Source organism: Lagenorhynchus albirostris, chromosome 15 (genome assembly GCF_949774975.1).
Source record: "Lagenorhynchus albirostris chromosome 15, mLagAlb1.1, whole genome shotgun sequence".
NCBI classification, from domain to species: domain Eukaryota; kingdom Metazoa; phylum Chordata; class Mammalia; order Artiodactyla; family Delphinidae; genus Lagenorhynchus; species Lagenorhynchus albirostris.
In genome coordinates this window covers 35,224,837-35,249,847 of record NC_083109.1, presented here as the reverse complement: position 1 = coordinate 35,249,847, position 25,011 = coordinate 35,224,837, and the positions used below count along the sequence as shown (strand labels likewise).

The window sequence follows — 25,011 nt, the reverse complement described above, 5'->3', positions numbered from 1 at the left end:
GATGACTGGCCAGAGACTATCTGGAAAGCTAATGAGATTATCATCATCATAAAACGAGACTGAGAGTCACGTGGCAGAGCAGTTCTCCTGGGTTCCCCTTACCCTGCTGCTTTCCCCCTGGGCGTCCTTTCTCAATAAAGTCTTTGGCTTTGTCAGTACGTGTGTCTCCTCAGACAATTCATTTCCAAGTGTTAGACAAGGGTCTACTCTCAGGCCCTGGAAGGGGTCCACCTTCCAGTAACACATGCCCCATTCATTTCATAAGCTCTTTTTCATATATGTGCATGATGCTAACATGGAATGAAAATGAATGGGCAGCCTATTCCAGTACCAGTTAGGCAGCAAAGGCACATGCCCCGGGGAAGAAGCAGCCTTAGGCAGAACTGAGTTAAGAGCGGCTTTAGGCAAGTACTTCTCTAGGTTTTTAATTTTTACTCATTCTTCTGCCTTTTTTTGTTTGTTTGTTTTTTCTTCTGCCTTTTTAATGTGACAAACACCTAATCCCCTCCTGTTGCCTCCCCAACCCAACTTCTTGTGGCTTAGGTGTACTACCTGTTCTTTGGCAGACAGCTGCAAATAAAATTTCAAAGTCTAAGCATATGTTTGCTCTCTTAATGTACACAACAGAAAACTAAATCTGAACTTTGGAAAAAGTCTATTAATAATTGACAAATAACAGAATTGTCAGGATGTAGAAAGCAACACAGGGAAAAAAAAGAAAAATATCCCAGGGTTTGCAACAGGAAAATGTTCACCCGGCTTGTTTGCATCAGTGATTATGAACAACATGCTAAATCCATACTTCCAAAGTCTATATATGACTATTATAAATCTGGGGCAAATGATCAGGAAACCTTGGCTGATAATATTGCAGCATTTTCCAGGTAAGAATTTTTTTAAATCATATTTAAAAATTACACAGAGACATTCTATCAAAACAAGATCTTTCAGCTTTAATGTTGATGGTGTGGAATTATTTGTCTAGATATTATGCTTAGTAGAGAGGCGAAATTCATAGCGCTGTGAGAAATGTTGGGCTTTAAACTTGTTTGAACATATTCCAAGCCTGGGAATCTTGAAAAAAGCTAACCCTAACTTTCCTCACTTGGAATTATGTGGATACATACATTTTTATACACTTAACTGTGTATAAAAATGGTGACAAATTCTGATGACTCCATTTCCTTTTTCTCTGAGTATGACAGTGATGGTCTATTTTATGGTGTAGGAAACTATTAATATTAAACATAAGATAACCATCTTATCTGGTCAAACCAGATCGGATGGTTGCCTCAGATGTTCCCATCCTGCTGGCTTTCCACTATCATTCATTTTGATTACCATTGTCTAAATTTTCACCTTAGATTCCAGTTTGTCCATATAGCATTACTCTTTCAACTTTGCTGTTTCATCTCTCCTTCAAAGTGCTTCATCTCTCTTCCCAAATTAGTTTTCCCTTGACTTTCATATTTCAAAGCCCAAGATGGTAGATATCATGGTTTATGTTTTCTATTTGTAATAAAAACAAGAAACAAAATAACTTTAAAGGAGGAAAACCCCTTTTTCTCTCAGCAATTAGGAAATGGTTTATTTGCTGGAGCAGGGGAGGCGAGCCCTCCATATACTATAGTCTTTGGGGCTCATTCATCTTATATAATAGCTTTTAGTGAAGCCAGCAAATGTCGCGGGCACTCATGGAGGATGAAAAATTAAAGAAAACAGGCAAAAAGTATCCAGGGGAAAGAATCTGCCTGCCTTCCTCATTTCTTCTTTAGCCTAGAGCAAAATCACTCAAAATCATTTTTCTATGTGTAAGTTAGGAGAAATGAAATCATTCTAACCAAGGTGGTTCCTGGCAAGCAGCACCGATTCATCTGCAAATCCATGCAGGAGCCTGAGAGTGGGGTGAAAGGGGGTGGGGGGCTTCCCAAAGCTCCTTCAAGCCTTGGCTTTGTCTCAGATCTTTTCTGGGACGCTGGGAGAGCTATGGGAAGGGAAAAGCTGGCAAAGAGTGGAGCGGCTTAAAATTCTGCATGATTTTTTCCAACTGTTATGTAATATTTTGGGGTCCCTTCAACATTTTCTGCTCTTAGAAGATGCCCCTTCTTGGGCCCATCTCAACTCATCACCAGGTGATGTGGTTTGCCTATTAGTAGTCTCCTGAAAGCAACACTTGAACACAAATAGGTAACTTTGTTTTTTTTTGTTTTTTTGCGGTACACGGGCCTCTCACTGTTGTGGCCTCTCCCATTGTGGAGCACAGGCTCTGGACGCGCAGGCCCAGTGGCCATGGCTCACACGCCCAGCCGCTGCGCGGCATGTGGGACCTTCCCGGACCTGGGCACGAACCAGTGTCCCCTGCATCGGCAGGCGGACTCTCAACCACTGTGCCACCAGGGAAGCCCACAAATAGGTAATTTTAACCAAGGAAATTTCAGGGCCTTGACAGGATGATGGAGTTGGTGTCCCTCAGCATTCCTTGGGGCACAATGCTCAGGTGACCACCTACTCCACTTATACACAGCCTTCCTCACCCCTTACCACCCTTCACCCCATGCTAGTTGAATAATTACCTCACACATTAAGACTCTCAATGGGCTCAATTCAGTATTACATGCTGAGGATAGAGCAGTAAGCCAGATGAAGAAAATTCTTGTCCACAGGAGCTTACATTCCAGTGGATGCACATTGACCTTGGGCCTCCATAGTGCTGGTGGGTTGAATTGATGCAAACTGGACCCAAAACAATTGGCCCACTGGAGGCCTTTAAGAGGAAGCAAAGGGGTGTAGCAAAGCAGACAGAACACCTCTTCAACCCTAGAAATTCTAGAAACCCGGTGAGACACAGAAGACTGTGGTGACTTCCAAGATGTGGACTGGAAAAGTACCTCACAACTTCTGTGAATTACCTGGTTCTGCAGTGAGTATTCTCAGCTTACTCAGCCTAAGTACTGAGTAATTTAGGGTCAAGACACAGATAATGAGAATGAGGTTTCAATGCCACCTTTTCCACGAACCTTGATCATTCAATTTTGTTCAGCTTTAAAGAAGGGAAAAATGTATTAATCAACTTTCTCTGGAGGAGAGAGGATTATTATCAACCACCTGAGGAGTTTTTATTGCAGCACACATTGCCTATCTAACATCCCAGTTCCTCCTCTGCTGTGTAACTTGCTGGGTGGCCTTTCAGTCCTCACCCTGTGTCATCAAGCTGATCATGTGGAACTAAAAATAGATGTTCTGCAGAGGTGGTGGTGGCTTTGGCTTGATGGGATGAAGGCAATCAGTCAGAAACGTCTCATTTGATTCAAATGAAGATGGCAAAATAAACAAACTCCAGATAACCCCTTGTGACACAATGACAGAGTATTTTAAAGACAGTTATGACATTTATACCCCTCCCCATGCCACAAGTGTAGCAAATGGTCATTCACAATGACACCTTTTATCTCTGTACCAGCCCTGACAACCACGATTTGGAGTTCTGGGGACACAGGCCACTTATGTGACCAAATGGTTGCTTGGAGGTATTTCTGGCTAAGACTTGGGGCTCTAATCCTACTGTGTCCACTCCCCACATAAAAAAGGACAAATAAAGTCAAATAGATAGAACCAGCCAGAAGAACAGTTTCCTATCGCAATTATAACAGGAACAGAGAAAAATGTCAGCTTGCTAGGTTTCATGGGGCCCGACCTGATTGGAGTTAATTTTCAAAAGAACAGTACTTTGTTTCTCTTACACATTAACTCAGGGTATCTTTCTAAACCGTGATCTGCACATATTTTGCGGCTTCTTGTGAAATTATCACTGATGGAATATAATTCTCTGATTTGGGTATTTAGAAGTCCTGTAATATTAGAAAAGGAAGCTCTCCTCGTCCCTCGCAGATCACTTAGCGACCCGGAAAATTGTGTGGTTTTCTTTCAAATAACTGATGGTAAAAGTGAAATCATTCCCTCTCTTTAATATTTGAGAAGCAATCTACACTTACCAGTGGCACTGGCAGTGTTCTTCTCATAGGTGTAAATGTCACAGGATCATTCAGCTCATTTGCACAACAGGTAAGTAAGCTGCTTTTTCTCTTGCATTATGAAAAGCAGCTAATTGTCTCTTGTTTTTTGAAGACACACACACACACACACACACACACACACACACACATACCATTTCAGGAGATTCACAGGCCTTCTGAAACTTAACTACACACGGAGCCTTTCCAAAAATGGCTTGACTATTTAAATATGTTTACCATACTGTGTTTTCTTCAGACTTAAATTCCTGCCCTCCTTCTTCCTTTACCAGGGTGCCTCAGAGGTTGATAATAATTCAGTTAAATAATCTTAAAGATCTCTCGATATTACAAATGAATGGTAAAAGTATGGTTACAAATACTGTGGTGTATTTTATATACATATATACACACATTCTGTAGGTTTATACATATATTTCATGTGTTTTTAATGCTTAGAATAACTAATTTCGAGAAATTAAGATGCAGTATGATCATCTTACTGGACTTATTCAGTGTGTTGAGTTGGTGGGATTCAATAACAGCACAGGACTTCAAAGCTGGGTGATGAGCAGGTGTCTTCTTTCATCAGTGTACCTCCTCTTGAGGACTGTGTGTATCACCTGATTTATGATAAATTAAAATCAAGGTCCCTGTTGGATGTGAAAATGTTGCAGGAAGGGGGACCCCTTCCAGGGCCCGAGAGTGGGCTCTTGTCTAACACTTGGAAAAGAATTGTCTGAGGAGACAATCATGCTAACAAAGCAAGAGACTTTATTGGGAAGGGGCGCCCGGACGGAGAGTAGCAGGGTAAAGGAAACCAGGAGGACTTTTCTGCCACGTGGCTCGCAGTCTTGGGTTTTACGGTGATGGAATTAGTTTCCGCGTTGTCTCTGGCCAATCATTCTGACTCAGGGTCCTTCCTGGTGGCGCACGCATCACTCAGCCAAGATGGATTCCAGTGAGGAGGATTCTGTGAAGTTGGTAGGACAGATCACTGGAGTCTCCTCTCCTTTCGACTTTTCCTGAATTCTTCCGGTTGATGGTGGCTTGTTAGTTTCGCGTTCCTTACCAGGACCTCCTGTTTAATAAAACTCATGCAAGTGTTTACTATTGGGCCTGGCCAGGGCAGGCTGTTTCAGTCAGTGGTTTCCCTAACAAAATGGATCCCAACTTTTGCCCCACTTATTTTAACTCAGGAAACCTATGAAAGAGGTTTATTATTCAATTGGCGCGATTATTTTGTCAATCTTCATAACTTTTTCCAAAGTGGAGGTCCTATAAGAGCAGAGTCCAAGGTTATAGTCAGCTACTGTTTTATGTAAGACTGTGGGAAAAAAATCTCTTAAATTGGGGGATGGGATTGGGTGGGGCTTGGAGAGCTATTGGAATTACCTGACAAGGTTAGTTGTAATCGCTCTTTGGAAGATTTCAAAATATGGAGGACTTTCTAGAGAACATACATTTCCCAATCCATTGATCTCATCTAATTTGGCCTAGGAATTGCATTTTGTGCATTGGTTGACGGGTGTCTGTAATGCCATCCTCAAGGCAGGAAATAACGTGTGTGGGAAGTAAGAACAGTTATTTAAGTGACTGCGCCACCTAGTGGACAAGCCTAAAGCTACTGCCTGGAGATGGAAGTAGCTTGCCTTAAAAGGGGGAACCTTGCCTTAAAAAGGGGAACTGGATATTTGAAAATGTTCTTTCTGCCACACACACACACACACACACACACACACACACACACGGCTGATGCCCCGCAGCTCTGTGTGTATGCTTCATAAAAGCTTTCATTGTTTCCTCAGCTCTATGTAAATATTAATGCCTTCCAAGGCCAGCGTGCCAACGGCTGCTATTAAATCTTTTTCTCTCATTCTAATAATACACTTAGAGATGATTGGTAGTAAAAAAACTCTCTTCAAGGCTTCTGCCTCTCCCCCATCAGAATGGAGATCAAAGAATTACGCTGTGAGGGTCAGTCGAGAAGAACAGACTTCCAGCAGCAGAGCATGTGGTGTGACAGAAAATCATGACAATTATGATGTTCAAAGGAATTGCAGAGAAATCACAGTTAAACTTCTTTATTATGCTTGCAAGGGCTGGATGTTTTTACTTTATTATGTGAGGAAGGGTTATATTACAGACCCTTAGCTATTCCTCAAGGCAACACGAAGACAGAACTTCTTCTTCTGCTACAGGAAGTAGGCTTCAGTTAAGACTTGGGAGGTTTGATTTATTTTGGTGACTCCCTTACTAAATCACACTTCACTGTATTGATAAAAAATCTTGATCTATCTAGAAGCAGAGTTAAATCTAGGTCCTGAAAGGTAAGTGCTAGTTAGGTACGTATGTGTGTGTACTCACATGTTTATTGCCTTAGTGCTCATTAGGAATGGGGCTGTATTTTTTTCAGTTTTAATCAGTTACTAATGAGGAGAAAATAATCCTGAACAAATAAGAGATACAAATTTTGCTGAGAGAAAAGAGAACTAGTTTTCCTGTAAAATTTACTAGTTTGATTCTTGGTTTGTTAGTAACTTTCATTGCTACACAAAAGTATTACAGAAAAAGTAATTTAAGATAATGTTCAGGGGTCAAAAATTCAAGCCAAAAACTCATCTTTGCCAAATAACATTGTTCATGAAAATGCTCAATTAAACTAAAATAAAAACTTCCCTTATCATCATATTTCAATGGATACTGAATTCAGATCAAGGATTCTGAAGAAACCACATCAAATTTTAAAAGTAGTTCCCTGAAGCTACTGTCTGTAAGAAAAAATACTGCTGAAGTAGACATAGGATATCTTCTTAAACTCTAATCTAACCTCCATGCCATTCTATACCATCTTGAAAATGGCTTGGAAGAAGTGAAATGAAAGCTATATTCACACAAAAACCTTTAAGTGAATGTTTATAGTGGCATTATTTATAATCACCCCAAGTTGAAAGATTCTGAATGTCTCTTATCTTGAGAATGGATAAACAAACTGTGCTACCTTCTTACAGTGGAATACTAGTCATCAACCAAAGAGAACAATTATTGATGCATGCAGCAATATGGGTGAATCTCAGAAGCATTAGGCTAAGTGAAAGAAGCCAGACTCAAAAGTCTACATACTAGAGCTGACCTTTGAAAGTGGGTTTGAACTGAGCAGGTGCACATATACAGAGATTTTTTTCACTGAATCGGTGCTACACGATCCATCTTTGCTTGAATCCGTGAATGTGAAACTGGAGATCGGGAGGGTCCAACTGTAAAGTTTTTTCACTGTGCAAAGGGCTGACCCCCTCCACCCACCCCGCCCCCCACCTTGTTCAAGGGTCGACTATATATGATTCCATTTGTATGATATTCTTGCAAAGTAAAACTATAGGGATAAAAAAAGAAAAAGATCAGTGGTTGTTAGGGGATTGGATGGGGGAGAGTTCCACTACAAAAGGAAATGGGGCAAATATTCAGGATGACTGAACTGTTCTAGATCTTGATTGTCTGGTTACACAACTTCATGCGTTTCTCAAAGGGCAAAAAACCATACACTCAAATGGTTTAATTCTATAAAATGTCAATTATATCTACTAAGAATAATGGCTTGAGAAGTTTATTATTCATCTTATTGTTAACTCTCCATCTTAACAACTATTAAGATTTACCGCATTTCCTTGAGCTTTGTAAAGGACTTTGCTTGCTGGGAAAAATAGAAGAATGTTTTCTCTTTCTAACTCAAATGTAATGTCAAAGCTTTGGTTATGCTTTTGAAATTCTAAAAACTTTTTTTCTTTTTCAAACATTCTAGGTGGAAACTTTATCCACGAATGCTCCGGAACGTTGCTGAAATAGACCTGTCGACTTCTGTTTTAGGGCAGAGAGTCAGCATGCCAATCTGCGTTGGGGCTACTGCCATGCAGCGCATGGCTCACGTGGATGGGGAGCTTGCAACTGTGCGAGGTAGGAACAAGGTTCTCACTCAAAGGGACAGAAATGGGCTAATATTTAGTGACTCCCTTCTCTGTATGCATCAAGCAAACACTTCCCTGGATGTCTTTATACTCACAAAAGTTAAGCTCATTGACTGGCATCAAAATGCCTGTTCTTGCATGTCCTGCTCTTCTACCTTCTAGCTGTACGACTCTAGCAAGATACTCAGTTTTATCAGCTGTAAAATGGAGATAAAAATAGTACCTACCTCCTTGGGTTACTGTGAGGATTAACTGAGTTCACATATATAAAGTATCTAAAACAGTGCCTGGCACAGAGTAGTGGCTCAATGACTTTTAGTCGTATTATGAGTATCAATATCAATATCTCAAAATATCGAGGTCTGAGAAACGGACTCACCCGTGGTCACACAGCTAGGCAGTACAGAGATGGGCTCAACTTCATGGCTACCTAATTTCAAAGCCCTTGCTGCTTCCCCCAAACCACATGATTCTCACCATCAAAGAGCAAATGCAGTGACTTGGTTGTGTTTTCTGCCATGGTTTTGGACCATGATTCATTTACTGATAGGTTATATTCCCAGTAGAGCATTTCCAACTGCCTTAGGAGGGAATGATGAGAAATTCAAATATGATATGCAGAAATTCCTAATTAGGGCTAATTTATTAACTTCCCAGTCCCCTAGCAACTATGAATGTTTGAAAGGATATGTGCAGTGATAAATCTCCCCACATTCTGCTTCAGAAACACATATAAAAGTTGGTAATGAAGTCTATCTGATTTTTTTTTTTTGATGCTGAGCAAGGCAGGAAATTCAGGACCAAAGAGCAGGAACTAAATACTATTTTAAAACATTTTCATTTTAAGAATTAAGGATCTTGTGGATTCGCTTCCCTCCTTGAAATGTCTTTCACAAAATACTGCCTGGACTGTCAGCATGACACAGTGAGGTTGTGCTAGAGAGACTTAGGTTAGAGTCTGGAGTCCCTTTAATTGTAGGACCACACACAGATAAGTGTGGCCACAGCCATTTGTCTACAGTAATCCTGAAATATTGAGAAGGAGAGGGAAAAAAGGGAAATGTATCGGTCTATTTAAAGTTAGGATAAGAGAGGACTTTCCAAGAATGTTATAGACAGCAACCAGTGAAACAAAAGCAAACAAATCAGCACACACACAAAAATGGAAATTTCCACACTCTCAAATATCTATAAAAGTTTAAAATAAATGACCAACTAAAAAGAATTGAAAAATGAGACTGCAAACAGTTAATGTCCTTCCTGTGTAAAGAGCTCTTTTATTTGAATAATAAAATAACATATAACCCAAAAATGGAGTAAAAGATGCAATTGAAAAAAGGCAAATAAGACATTCACAAATGGAGGCATAACAATAACAAATAAATGTATGAAAAGCATTCAATTTTTATCCCATCCATAATTATGAAATATAAAATTATGATAATTTTATTTTCTGAATATCAGAATATTATTTTAAGATTACATAGGGTGATTAGGTTATATGCATGTTGAAAATGTGCATTTTCAAATACTGGTAGGAAGAGTGAAAAATAGAATAATCTTTTTAGAAAATAATTTGACGCTATGTATCAAAGCTTTGAAAATATGAATTCCAAGTGATGTTATGAATTCTCTTCTAGGAATGCCAAGGAAATAATTATGATTTTGAGGAATGACATCTTTGCAGGGATTTTCATGCCTGTTATTTTTAATAAGAAAAAAGTCAGGAAAACACTCGAATGTCCCATATTTGGAGATTGGTTGCAAAAAATAGGATGCATAAATATGGGCTAAACACTTAAAAATCATATTATAGAAAGAGTTGAGTGGCATGGAAATATGTTACAATATAATAATTTTTAAAAAGCAGTTACAAACAATAATAAGGTCATATAATATATTTATTTTTGAAGACCAAGAACGTAGACCACATTTTACAAATTTTTATTTATGAGTGATGGGACTATTCCTGACTCTATAGTCTTCTTATTTTGGTCCACGTGTATACAGTTTTCTTTGAATTATTTTGCAAGAAGAGACCAATAAAAGCTAAATTTAAAAGAAGAGAGAAAACTGGAGAAGGAACCATGGAATGGAAGCAAACGAAAGGAAGTGAAGAAGGCAATAAGCAAAGCTCACTTGGTAAAATGCCCTGGAGCCTGTAAAGTATTTTTACATATATCATTTTATTTGCTATTTGACAGGTGTCACTGTCCCCATTTTATGGGCAAAGAGCTAATTCCATAGAAAGCAGGTTTTCATAGTTAGTAATTGATAGGACTTACTCTCCAAATCACCTCTGATGGCTCCTTACTTTTGCTGGGGGTGGGGTGGAAAGAAAAATGAGAAGAAAGCTTACTTAGAAACTATAATTTGACAGCCTAGGCAGTACTGTTTTATCTAACATTATTTCCTTCTAGCACTAACCATGAAACATTATTAAATGCCTATTGGAGTCTTATCCCTTTAGATTTATTTATTTATAAAATGATTACCATGTTCCAGGTACTTTTCTAAGCACATTACAAGTATTAAAACATCACATCCGGGCTTCCCTGGTGGCGCAGTGGTTGAGGGTCCGCCTGCCGATGCAGGGGACACGGGTTCGTGCCCCAGTCCGGGAAGATCCCACATGCCGCGGAGCGGCTGGGCCTGTGAGCCATGGCTGCTGAGCCTGCGCGTCCGGAGCCTGTGCTCCGCAACGGGAGAGGCCACAGAAGTGAGAGGCCCACGTACCCCCCAAAAAAACCAAAAACAAAACATCACATCCCCTGAACAGCCTGAAGAAGTAGGTACTATTATTAAGCCCATTTTATATAGGAGAAACAGAGGCACACGGCAGATGCCCAGGGTCACACAGTTCATAAATGATAGAGATGGGATTCAGACCTAGGCAGTCTGGCTCCAGAGTCTGGGCTCTTAACCACCTTGTGCTGCTTTTAATTTCCAGAAAATCCCATAAGTATCATGAAGGGAAGCCCATGTATCTGTAAATCACATTCCCTAAAAGTAATTAATTTGTCACTTAAGGTGCACGCAGAGCAGACCCCGCCGGGGGAGTGCAGGAGACTGAAATACTTGATAGACATTAGCATAAGGTAGAACAGGCAGAACAAAGAGGATGTGGTGACACTGAGGACGCAGAGGAACTGGCAATGAAAGGTTATACACACCAGGTTGGAGAAGCCAAGATCCTGAACACATTCCTGTCAGGGCAGTGACATGACTGTTTATATTCCAGATTTGTGGTAGAATCATCCCTCAAGGATTTCAACATTCTTAAGGTTTTCTTCGACCTTCCAATTACTGTCTGTGGATTGATGGTCTTTTTAATATTAAGATTAATCCCCCAAACAGGTGCTGATCAGCTCATAACAAAGAGTATTCCTTGGCTGATACATTTTGATGGCAGGATGGATAGGTTACTTGGAAGGAAAGAAAGTGTGCCTGGAACAGATGCTATTGGTGCCCAGGATATATTCCCTTATTACTTTGCATTTTTATCAGAACCTGCAGCTTTTTGCCTAACATTTTCTCTGGCAGCAGGAGCTGATGAATGGGGGTGGTGGTTGGAAGTGGGTGAGTGGAAGGGCATCCCTCTGGCTGGTGGATAAATACCTCAGCTCTCTTTGATCAGGATAACTGAAGCATCTTCTAATCCCATCACCCAGCGTTTCCCTAATAAGACTGAGCCCCAGTTGCCTTCAGAAGTTACCTGCCCATTAGCACACCCTTAACTGGCTGCCTCCCATCCCTCTTTCACTTTCCTACTCCGTCAGCTCACCTTGCCATCATTCCCAAATACAAGACTCAGGCTCATAGCATTGTCTCATTGTCAGTTTCTGGAAGAATGCAAACCAAGACAATGACTAACTGAATATTTGTACAGCCACAGGCAAATTTAAGGAAGAGTGGAGGAACATACGTATTTGGTAGACACTGCTTTCTTTTCTGAAAACTCAGAAAATCAACATGGAATTATGCAGCTGATATTTGATTTCCTCTATCATTTCCAAATATGGAAACTCTCTCAAGCTAGCCTGATCCTTGGGGAAACTGTGAGATCTATGCATGGATGTTGCTGTGGAGGATTTTTTTTTCCCACCCTCCTAATTATCTGGCCCCTAATCAAGTTTTCTTTTTTCCAGGGTCTTTGTCCTTAGCTAGAAGGAGAAACTGGGGCCAAGTTCAGAGGATAGGGGTTAGTTAGAAGCCGTCTCTGGAGAAAGTGTTCCTGTTAGCCTGATCAGTAAGAGTAGGTGAAATCAAATCCCCAGGGAATGGTCTGGCCTGAATAATTAGAATGAGCATCTAGAAAGTTCTGGAAGTCGCTGTGGTACCATGGTCTTGCCTTCGCAGCTGGTTCTCCAGACTTCTTCACAGAGACTTGCTTCAGGGGTCATTTGGCCTTTCTCCTCACCACTGTAGGACATGTCCGCATTTTGAACTAAGCCCAAGAGCAGAGCTTTCTTCTTTACATGACTGTGTGGTTGTAGAGTGACCAATGGAGCTACTCTTTCTTCATTTTCTAAATGGCAACGAGTATAGGGTTGCCAAATAAAATACAGGGAACTAGTTATAGTTGCATTTCAGATAAAAACCAAATCATTTGTAACTGGTATCCTATGTTTATTTGCTACAGCCGGCAACCCTAGTTAAATGAGAGATCTTACCTCTAGAGGCTCTTGTGAGGGTCACATGAGATAAATACTAGGAAAAGCTTCCCAAAATGGGGCTCAATTTTTATTTGCCCCTGAAATTCCAAGTCCCTAAAATATTTCTCTCCCATACATTAAAAACTCACTTTCAGAAAAGTATACTCCATTTATAATATCTTAGTGGGAGTAAAAAATTGCTCTTTTTACTTTGTTAAAGATGTTTTTGTTTTAAGCTTTATGCAGGAACCTCAAAAAATGACTTTAAGGGCCAGGCTGGTAATGTAAATGTCCAAGGAGGGATGAAGTTAAGAAAACAATAATGCAAGCTCAGTGGTGGAGAGGGTACCAAACCTAGATTGCAGGTTCCATCGAAGGAGGGCAGCCACATCTTGGCACTAGCTAACTGATGCCCCATGGGAGTGAGGATGTGGGGTGGTTGCCAATCTTCAAAAATTTAAGAGAAGCCAGAAATCTTGATTTTTATGTACAATGTCCTGGTTTTTAAATGTTGGCAAATAAATCAAAATTCTTTAAAACACTGTTTGGAGCAACAATGTGTGGGCCAAGGCAAATACTTTTGTGGGCTACAACTGTCCACTGGGCTGTCCAGCTGGGGCATCTGATTTATGTGGAAATTCACCACTAACTAGTTTCACTCTCTAGGATTATGTTTCCTCACTGATAAAGTGAGCTGCTTACATGTGATCAGTGGTTCACTTCTGGTGTCGCAAGGAGGCTGGAGTTGTTTCCAATGATCTCAAGGAAGTTAAGTGTGTCACTGAGCACACAGCTACTTGTGTTGCTTGTTGGGACTGAAAAGAACAGTGCTTTAAAGAAAAAGTTCTGCTGCTAAGACAAAAACAAAAAAGAATACTCAAAAACATAAAACTCCCAACAGGAGTAGATGATCTTTACAATCTTTTTCAGCATAAAAATAACTGGTTTTGTGCCCATTTAAGATGATATCAAACACAAAAAAAGAGACCAAAGTCAAGACCTGCCCCTCCTGACATTGCTGAAATCCCCCCTCTCTCCTTTACTTTCCACTCTATGCCAGCCCTGAAGGATATAGACTGTGGAGTGAGCATCCGCTTACATTGGATTTTCATTTCTCAAAACTGCATTCTTGGGATAGAAGAGAACGATCAGATAATTACTGATCTCTAGATCTTGCTGAAAACAAATAGGTGTTTAATAAATGCTTACATAAATTTTAAAAGTGATACTTCAAAGTCTTGTGGAAAATGATGATAACGACCATTTATTTAACAATTAATGTGTGCCAGGCAATTTGAATTTATTAACTCATCTATCCCTGACCACTGTCTTAAAATGTGTGAGCCCAAAGCCCTGAGGATCTTCCTCTGACTCCTGTGCATGTGGAAACTGAGGCTTGGAGAGATTAAATACCTTGCTCAAGGTTATTAATCACTTACACAATGCTGTCTATAATACCCTGGTCAGTTGCTGATATTTCCAAATGTCATTAACTGCAGCAAGACCCCTAAGGCAAGCTGTATGCTATAGTCTTGTAATATTTACTGTAAGTGTTCTATGTTTTTACAGTTTTATCCTTTTAGTTTTGAGAGTATGGAATAAGCCACAGAATATGAAACTTATTAGGAAATAAGAGGCTTGTGCAAAATTCAGGAGCATAAATAAAGGGGCTTGAAGTTTAAACAAATGAAAATTAAAACTCTTTTAAGATGGAAGGAAAATAACCAGAAAACACTCAGTGGAGAGCAGTTTGCTATGCATTGTTTTATGAATAAGAGATTTATTGCAGTGGATGATTTAGTCAACATTTTAATAATTGACCATTATTATAATATTTAAGCAGTCAGATAAATGCCTCTACTTATAATGGCATATCGTTTGAAACTCTACTAGATTGGTTTTTGATTTTTTAAGTTTTATCCTTCACGTAAGCCTCAGGGATGAATACAGAATCATTTCTCCAAAATATTTAACATATTGAAGAAAATAGCAATAATAAACATAAATGCTAGTAGCACATAAGGGAGGTGGTCTCATTAGGTTAAATTTCCATCTTGCAAAATAAGTAGAACATTTCTGATTTCTCAAAGAACCAATTAACTAAATGCTTACTATAGCATTGAGGCTTTTAGGACATTATGGTGAAAATCTCTCTGGTTTTATGCACAGTAGCTGTAATAAAATTTTATTTTGTACTCCATGGAGGTATGCATTAGCTCTTTTGCTCCATTTAATCATGGGAAATCAAAAAGAAAGAGAAAAAAGGAGATTAAATATTTACTTATCCTTTTGCTTCTGACTTGTTATGTGGACAAATGCCACATGAGGGAGTGCTGGGACCTCAAATAGAGAAAAATTAAAACCCACTTAATGCATTCCAGGAATGCTTGGCATATTAGTAAATTCTTATTAAACTGTCAGAAAAAAAAAAAAGATTTAAAAAAGAAATTCCTGCCCCTGGATGCAATTAGAGGCTACCACACAGAATTTGATGGGTCATAAAACCATTAAGTCTAAATACTTTCTTTTTGAGCCTAAAAGACCAGAACATTCCAAAGTGAAGTTTTGGGACTCAGCTATGACTTGGCCACCTATTAAGGTGCAGGTGGAACAGATTGCAGAGTAACACAAAGACCCCAAAGAACTGAATTAGGGTGTAGGTGAGAGCTTTAGCTGTTGAATTTTCTGGATTTTCCGAGATTAAGTGATCAACCTTAACACTGAGTGAAAGACCATTCGGCAGGAAAAATTGTCATTTCCTTTACTCCAGACCCAAACGATGTATTTTTGAAAGCTTTATTGATATATTTATGTGTTGTACTAGGTGATCAAGTAGATATACATTTCAGCATACCTACAAGGAAAATATCACCATTATTCTTAATTTTATCTAAATCCAGGAAAAGCACCAGATTTGCTTTAAATGAAATTTTACTCTTTCTGAGGTGAGTGCCTTTTATGCACCAGGTGCTTGGACTTTTCATCCTTATTATTAATCCTCGCAATAGACCTGTGAGGTCATTATTATTTATCATTCTCCTCAGTTGACAGTGGAGGAGAAGGACACCTTTGACCAATGTCTAGTGTTGGTGAGTGGTTAAGATGAGGTTTGTTGATCTGTTTCACTCTAGAGTTTAACCCAGTTATTTGTCTTCATCCATTATTTTATCACTTTTACCGAGAAGAAACAAAAGTAGGGAGGAATAAAGGAGAAAGGATAGTTCACTAAAACTTTGTCCAAATTACATTAGTTAAACATTTGGAAGGGGATATCTCTTTGCATCATTGTAGTAAAAAAAATCAATTCATACCTTTTCTTGCTTTTATTTTCAAACTCTTTTATCTCAGTTTTGTGTTCTGGACCTTCTTTTTCAATAATCAAAAGTCAGTAGGGGCTTCCCTGGTGGCGCAGTGGTTGAGTCCGCCTGCCGATTGCAGGGGACACGGGTTCGTGCCCCGGTCCGGGAGGATCCCACATGCTGTGGAGTGGCTGGGCCCGTGAGCCATGGCCGCTGAGCCTGCGCGTCCGGAGCCTGTGCCCCTCGACGGGAGAGGCCACAACAGTGAGAGGCCCGCGTACCGCAAAAAGAAAAAAAAAAAGTCAGTGGACATGCTCTTTCTGTACATACACTCACACATGTTACATCTACATACACATGCATATATATTAATGATTATGGACATCTTATATATGCATATATATATAAATGTATAATTCATATATAAAATTTTTCAAAAAGTGATAGATTCAGTGTTGAAATCACTTTGCAATGAGACAAACTTCATTAATCCAAAACAGCTATTAAAAAATTAGACTCCAGCTATCTTAAAGACCAACATCAAATGAAATAATTTCTAGTATTTTATACCAGAATTTCAGCTATTGATCAGCTTTCTCAAGAGCATGAGAGTGCTTCTTCTCAAATCATTAGTGTGCCTGATGACCTTAAAGATGTGACAGTGAGAAGTCAGAGGTTGACATATATATTCCAATACTGAGGTTGTTAAATTGAGAGAGGTTGATTGAAGTCACCACGTGCAAACCTGATACTCCTTGAAACCATCGTTAAAAGGCATCTCACTGTGGTGTCATCTCCATGCCATCAGCCAGTTATGACAGGACCTGACGACTCAATAAAATGACAGAATAATAACCTGGGAATCGGTATAGTAAAGCTAATGTTTTTGTCTATTGCAGAATTCTGCCCCAGAGATAAAGTAGGAGCAAGGAAGGGAGGGCTAAGATGTCATTGGACTAACTGTTCCTTGAAAATATTTCCATACAATGAAAAAGAGTTCTTGAGGTGTAGTGACATTATGACTGCTCAAGGTTACTGTCCCAAATTCAGACAATGAACCATCATGAAAACACTGGTTTCTTGGCCTTTTGGGGCAGTATTTAAATCGGCTAAATTTTCTAAACCGTACATGAATATTTGTTTGACCACTTCTAAGTATTTCACTCATGATTATAGTAGAAGTTTTGTTCTTCCCTTAGATGACTGACTTCAGAACATTCTTCTTCTGGGTCATCTCAATGATAACTTTAGACATTAAGACAATAACGTTAATTGTGTCTTTAACAAACCTGTGTAATAATAGTTCCTGTGCAAAGAAAGGCTGACCCACTCACTGGCTGGTAGGGTAAACTGGTAGGATGAGAACACTTCAGTGTGTCAGACCCTGAGTTTAGAACCACACAACTGCTTGGTACTTTGTCATTGCATATTTTCCCCATTACATAATGACTTCCTGTGCAGAGGACAAAATGCGTTTTCTCAGCAAAATTTTCAGCACAGCTGTTTTGGTGACTAAGTTTTGCAGGAGCTTTTTAATCAAATGTACCTAAAAAAAGCCCCTTTGGGCCTTTTATTATATTATCCCCTTTCCTTTAAATACATAATTTTGGAAGCTTAACTCACTTTTCCCATATAGGAAAGTTATTTTCAAGGAAATAATTTGTACCCAAAGTAGCACATTGCTTAGTTGCTCTGCTCTAATCTGGATATATGACTTATCCCACATGAATTAATGTTCCAAATATCAGACATTGACTCCCATTGATAACTAATAGTTTACATTTTCTCTGTTGTTGTTTTTCTTTTTTTTTTTTTTGTGGTAGTGAATAAACATCGTTCTCAAATGTATTATAATTCTCTCCCTTGTCAAGCCTAGCATGATGAACTTTAGTTTTATTTGATGATTCAGCAGCTTATTTATATATGTAAGGTTGTTGGTGCTGACATTAAACATTTGGAAGCTATTTTATATTGGTAAATTGTGCCTTCTTAACTTTGAGAAACATCTTCTTCTTTTTCCTCTTCTTCTGTCATTTTATTTTTATTCTGTTGCTTAATTTTGCCTTGAATTTGAAATCTAGGAAGCTAGGAAAATCTTGGATAAGCAAGGTTATAAAGTATGTCTGATAATGGTTAAGTGTGCTGAGAGGTTGTTACTGTAATGCAATTTAGTTCCTTGACTTTAAATCTAGCAAAAGATGAATGCATAAGAAAATGTTGCAAAGGCACCTGCGCCCCTCTCCAGAGGGACAACAATGGAGAAGAAAGATTCAGCAGTATGTGGCTGGCAACTGACAAGACAGGAGCCAGCTGCTACCCCTCCCAACCCCCCCACCCCCGTAACACCACTGGTCAGTTTCTCCCTCCTGTTTCCTATAAGGTCCTGTCATTACTCAGGCCATCAGATATATCCAATTAACTTGCATGAGTCCTTGTGAAAGAAGATATCTACTTCATTCTTCTTAAAGTATAGTCCATGAAACAAGCATCAGCATCACTCGGGAGCTTGTTAGAAATATAGAATCTAAGTCCTATCCCAGACCTATTGAGTCAGAATCTGAATTTTATCAACATCCCCATGTGATTCCTGTGCATGTCGAAGCTTGAGAAGCACTGGACAAAGACTTGGAATGAAAGTTTCTGGTGGTTCCCAGCCAAAGGCATAACTTAAATCCTCGAAGATGAAACAGTTTTGGGTGTAGCATGAATATCATTTCCATCCGAAGATCCTCTAAGACCTTCTGAGAGCCAGCTGATTTCGTGATGACTGCCTGCAATGAGCAGGAACTGCGAAGCAGACTCTAAGATACACAAGAGAGACGTGTACAAAGCAGTTTTCAATTAAAGAATTGGGACAGGCAGACTTAGCATCCCTAAAATTTAAGGCCACGATAGGTTTCCTGTCTTCTCTACTTCACATCCAGATTACCTGGATTAGAAATAAATGTTGTCATTAGGCTTGATGTAAAATGAAACCTTGGCAAAATTTAGAAGTACAATTGCATTCCGTAGCCACAGGGAGGATTTTGCCAGCTCGTGCTGCTTTGCAAAGCTATTTACCTGTTCTAGCCCAGCCAAATCGCTAAACGTCGGAGTTTAGCATTTGCATCAACCCCAGGGGTGGCTGAATTCATATCTAATATGAAGTGATGTAAACCTTGGTAGTTGATTACAGGTTTCATAGTGTAGGAAACTGAGTTATTTCTATTGAATGGTGGTCTGGGGAGGAAGAATTAACTTGATTTTATGCCAGATTATTGCAAACCCTGAAGCATTTCCCCAGCCTAGGGCATGTGATTTAATTCTAATAAGAAACTTCATTTGGATAGGTCTGAGGATAACTTTTATTCTGTTAAACACATTGCACCAACATTTTCCACTAGCCCATAGCCCACTTTGGGGTTGGGGGAGGGGTTATAGCTGATAATAAACAATGATGCTAATCTCATTATTTCCATATCATTATATTTGCAGTTGTATTGCAAATAAAAGAGGAGAGAAACCAAAAAGTGTAGGGAGAATTTGGAACCATTGCTTCTAGGTATTACTGCTAGATGGCTGGACTTAGCAAAAGCTGGCAGCCGCATAGATTTACCACACAGTTCTCTCCATGAAAGTCTGTAGGCAAATAAAGGGTAGGCATGAGGAGTGGGGAAATGCATGTTTTTGTTACACCTCTTAGATTATTTGCTTTTGTTTTGTCCCTGACTTTCCAAAAAGATGTACACCCTCGGAATGTATTAATGGAAATGATCAGCCCTAGCCCAGAATTCCTTGGCCTGGAGAAATTTCCTCTCTCCCTTAAGTGCTTTCTTGCTTCAGGTAGTGAGAATTTGCCCATATATTTGCAAGGATAAATGAGTGTCTTACGCATCAAAACCATTGCAGAGGAAAGCTGTGTGTTGAGAAGATTGTGAATAATGAGGAGAAATCCAGGTCCTCGGCAAAATTCGGAAAATTTAAAAAGCTATCTAGAACTTCTTTTCCCAAATAGTATTAGACATTCTCTCACTTAACCCTTTACAATTGTTTAGCTTTAGAGTTTACCAGAAAACATCCACAAACATTGTCTCAGTGGACCATCTGACAACACTATGAAGTGGGCAGGGCAGCAGCTGTGGTTAGACAAACTTTGCAGATGAAATGTGCCTCAGTTGGCAAAGCTGGGACTGTAGCCCAGGCCTTCTGACTCTCAATCCATTGGATCTTGTCTTTCTGAGAGATAGATGTTATCACGTAGGTCATTTATAGGGTTTTATCTTTGATGTTTCAAGGTCCCAAACCTTACTAGTGTCTCATTTAGTGGTGTGTGTGTGTGTGTGTGAGTGATATGCATTTTTTAATAGCAATGGCATAATGTATTCCTATTGCCTCTAAATAAAGAAGAAAAAGAAATGTCAAATATAAACAAAGTCTGAATATATCTAGAGCATTTAAAGTTTAGGTGTCTATCCTTGAAGATATATCTTAGGGATGATGAAACAAAGAGCTTGTGGAAGTAAGGAAATAGTCATATGGGATCAATGTTTACTTAATGGTGTAGCCTCCTGGGTACGTTGTTTCTAGGATACCCTCACTATTATGAAAGCCAAGATTTTTAGACTTGGATAAATACTGGGGATCCTCATCATGGGCAAGAGCCAGGCCTTGCCTTTACAATAATATCACCTCAGAGATGATCTCCATTTTGCCAGGTGTTGGGAAAAGGCGACATGCTTTGGAGTTTTCTGTTGCTGCACCACATTTTGGGAATGGAGGTCTATGAAAGTTGACCCTGCCCTTTGTAAAATGAAATCTGACAGTTGCTACTTTTGAGAGCAGATGAGAGTTTCTTTGTGGAAAATGAATAGGGAGAGAAAATGGACTTCAACCATTTTGAGCTTTTGACGCTAGACTAGGATAACTCGAATTAGAATTTCTCAACAAAAATCTGACTATGCTAGGTGGTTTACAAAATTCAAAAGCTTATAATTTTTGCTCCCCAAAGAATAATATGAGCTGGAAGGACACATGTTTATCTCTGAGGCCAAGGTGATATTTGAAATATTTAGCAACCTGTAGAGCAAAGACTTTGACCAATTGCAAGAGATGCTCAGATGTTTTTCTCTAGTGCTCTAATGGTGGTCTGGATGTACCCAGCTCTGCCACGCACCAGCCTTTAAATTGCTGGATTGTGTGGGTGTGTGGAGTTTGGGGAATCCAGAGACTCCTTAGTGAGAGAAAAGAGAGATGTCACATTGAAGGGACTCAGGAAGAGGGGTCATTTACTTTGGAGCCATGGTTATTTACAAACAAGAATGGAAGTATTTCAATATTTCAACAAGCTGAATTGTCATGCTGGTATGTACCAATGGAATCTTAGATCTGTCCTTAGTGGAGGTAGGAAAATTTTTGACTGTCTCTGTGAGTGGTCCTTGCAAATCCCAGGCTCCCTTATCTCCTTCTAACATAAAACTGTGTTGAAAACAGTGGATGTAATTCATCAATGTTTTTTCTTTTTTTAAACATGTTTAATGGAGTATAGTTGCTTTACAATGTTGTATTAGTTTCTGCTGTATAACAAAGTGAATCAGCTATATGTATACATATATCCCCATATCCCCTCCCTCTTGCGTCTCCCTCCCACCCTCCCTATCCCACCCCTCTAGGTGGTCACAAAGCACCGAGCTGATGTCTCTGTGCTATGCAGCTTCTTCCCACTAGCTATCTGTTTTACATTTGGTAGTGTATATATGTCCATGTCACTCTCTCACTCGTCCCAGCTTACCTTTGCCCCTCCCTGTGTCCTCAAGTCCATTCTCTACGTCTGCATCTTTATTCCTATCCTGCCCCTAGGTTCTTCAGAACCTTTATTTTTTTAGATTCCATATATATGTGTTAGCATATGGTATTTGTTTTTCTGACTTCACTGTCTATGACAGACTCTAGGTCCATCTACCTCGCTACAAATAACTCAATTTCATTTCTTTTTATGGCTGAGTAATATTCCATTGTATATATGTGCCACATCTTCTTTAATCATTCATCTGTTGATGGACACTTAGGTTGCTTCCATGTCCTGGTTATTGTAAATAGTGCTGCAATGAACACTGGGATACATGACTCTTTGAATTATGGTTTTCTCAGGGTATATGCCCAGTAGTGGGATTGCTGGGTCATATAGTAGTTCTATTTTTAGGTTTTTAAGGAACCTCCATACTGTTCTCCATAGTGGCTGTATCAATTTACATTCCCACCAACAGTGCAAGAGTGTTCCCTTTTCTCCACACCCTCTCCAGCATTTATTGTTTCTAGATTTTTTGATGATGGACATTCTGACCAGTGTGAGGTAATACCTCATTGTAGTTTTGATTTGAATTTCTCTAATGATTAGTGATGTTGAACATCCTTTCATGTGTTTGTTGGCAAACTGTATATCTTCTTTGGAGAAATGTCTATTTAGGTCTTCTGCCCATTTTTGGATTGGGTTGTTTGTTTTTTTGATATTGAGCTGCATGAGCTGCTTATAAATTTTGGAGATTAATCCTTTGTCAGTGCTACATTTGCAAATATTTTCTCCCATTCTGAGGGCTGTCTTGTTTATGGTTTCCTTTGCTGTGCAAAAGCTTTTAAGTTTCATTAGGTCCCTTTTGTTTATTTTTGTTTTTATTTCTATTTCTCTTGGAGGTGGGTCAAAAAGGATCTTGCTGTGATTTATGTCATAGAGTGTTCTGCCTGTGTTTTCCTCTAAGAGTTTTACAGTGTCTGACCTTACATTTAGGTCTGTAATCCATTTTGAGTTTATTTTTGTGTATGGTGTTAGGAAGTATTCTAATTTCATTCTTTTACATGTAGCTGTCCAGTTTTCCCAGCACCACTTACTGAAGAGGCTGTCTTTTCTCCATTGTATAGTCTTGCCTCCTTTGTCAAAGATAAGGTAACCATATGTGAATGGGTTTATCTCTGAGCTTTCTTTTATTTTTCGGTATGCGGGCCTCTCACTGTTGTGGTCTCTCCCGTTGCGGAGCACAGGATCCAGAGGTGCAGGCTCAGCGGCCATGGCTCTCAGGCCCAGCCTCTCTGTGGCATGTGGGATCTTCCCGGACTGGGGCACGAACCCGTGTCCCCTGCATCGGCAGGTGGACTCTCAACAACTGCACCACCAGGGAAGCCCTATCTCTGAGCTTTCTATCCTGTTCCATTGACCTATATTTCTGTTTTTGTGCCAGTACCATAATGTCTTGATTACTGTAGCTTTGTAGTATAGTCTGAAGTCAAGGGAGCCTGATTCCTCCGCTCTGTTTTTCTTTCTCAGGATTGCTTTGGCTATTCAGAGTAATGTTTTTCTTTATCACAGCAAATAATCACAAGCTAATGGGGATCATAGCACATTGGTAATATATGTTCCAAGAAACATGGAGCTGTCTCAGTTTTGCTCCTGTTCTCTCTTGGGGGTAGCATCTTAGCCTCAACTCATAATATGTCAGCACAGTCTCTGATATTCCCCCTGCATCCAGGAGACTGTCTTGGAGTAAACCTATTAATTTACCAAGTATTTACTGAATGCCTATACCTGGAAACAATGGTAACTTAGAATTTGGGGGGACCCTGATTCAAAATTTCAGTCCTGTATGATTTAATCTTGGAAAATGAACCTCAAGCACCAATAGCATCAGGAACCATTAGTATCAAAGCCAGAAGACTCAGGAACCAGATGGCACAGACTGGCCTTACCTTACTCCAGACATGCTTACCCAAGGGAAATGGGCAAAATACTTGTTAAGGCTGAAGCCTCCTGCTAATTTGATAGTTTAAGTAAAGTAAATATTATTGGTGTATTGGTTTGTAGCGTTTTAACAATCTGTGTGGAATGTCTGTAGATATTTCTTATGAATTCAAGGAGATCTGTTTGAGGATTTTTGATCCTTATTAGCAGAGCTGCTGTTGCCTGCATGATGCTTTTTCATAAACTACAAAAAGGTGCTTTATCATGTGCTAGTCCTCTTAGCTGGACCACTTTGTGCAGCCACAGTCTGCACCTGGAAACCAATGGCAGGCCTTACCCACTGGTTTCCAAATTCCCATGCTTTCACAGAACTCTGGCCATGGTATTGTCCCTCAGGCATATGGAAAACTGTGGGTGTCCCTTGGGTGTCATGGCCCTGAAGGATTGGAGGAGTACATTTATCCATATTTGATACCAGGGGAGTCTTCTGAGCATCTGGGAATTCTAGGAAAATCATTGCCTTGCAGGAGTGGTCAGACATGCTGGATTCTTGTTTCACTCAGTTGCCCATCTCTCTGTGACCTTACTTAGGCCACATCCTCTTCAGGACACATTTTCTTTGTGGTAAATTGATGGTTAGGAGATTCTGATCCCAGCAATCATTGTCCTCTAGTGTTTGTTCCAAACAGCACTGGATGACCTAGAGTTATTTTCCATATTTACAACTCAATGAAAATAACACTATGGTTCAGGATGTTCATACATATCACTACTTATTATTACTTACTTAAAATGTGGTATTTTTGGACAATATTTTGCAAATCATGAGTCCTTATGAGAGAAATTCTCAAAGGAACACTTGGGGGAAACAGATTAGTGACCCATAGATAATATAATCTCCAGCTTAAGTCTTCTTTATTTGACCTGTGACCTGAAAAATAGGGATGAAAAACACCTTCAATGACATAGGAAAAGTAACATTTATCAAAAACAAAATCCACTTTGTTACCAGGTGAACTTAGAGTTTTACTATCAAATGACAATGCTATTTAAATGTCAAAGTGTGGTCCAGGGACTGGCAGCATCAGTACCGCCTGGAAGCTGGTTAGAAAGGCAAATTCTTGGGCTCCATCTCAGACCGACTGAATCTGAAACTCTAGGGGTGTTTTTCACAACCTGTGTTTTCACAAATACTCCAGGGGATTTGGTTGCCTGCTAAAGTTCAAGAAGCATGAAAGCATTTTAACCTCTCAGAGTAGCTTTATAAACAGCATGTCGTCTAATTCTTATCATCACCCTGTAAGTGTCACTTGGATGACTTTTACTCACAACTGATATATGGCAGGGACACAGGTAAGTCGAATGACCCAGGGTCACACA

At 39.6% G+C, this 25,011-nt stretch overlaps 1 protein-coding gene across 1 annotated transcript in view; it reads left to right on the top strand.

Annotated features, from left to right (window-relative positions):
* The first annotated feature begins 747 nt into the window (after positions 1–747).
* HAO1 (hydroxyacid oxidase 1) overlaps positions 748–25,011 on the top strand; it is a 64,440-nt gene continuing 40,176 nt past the window's right edge. Inside the window, exons 1-2 of the mRNA XM_060124321.1 lie at positions 748–884; positions 7,810–7,961. Coding sequence (XP_059980304.1) covers positions 748–884; positions 7,810–7,961 — 289 coding nt within the window. The remainder of the gene's footprint in view (positions 885–7,809; positions 7,962–25,011) is intronic.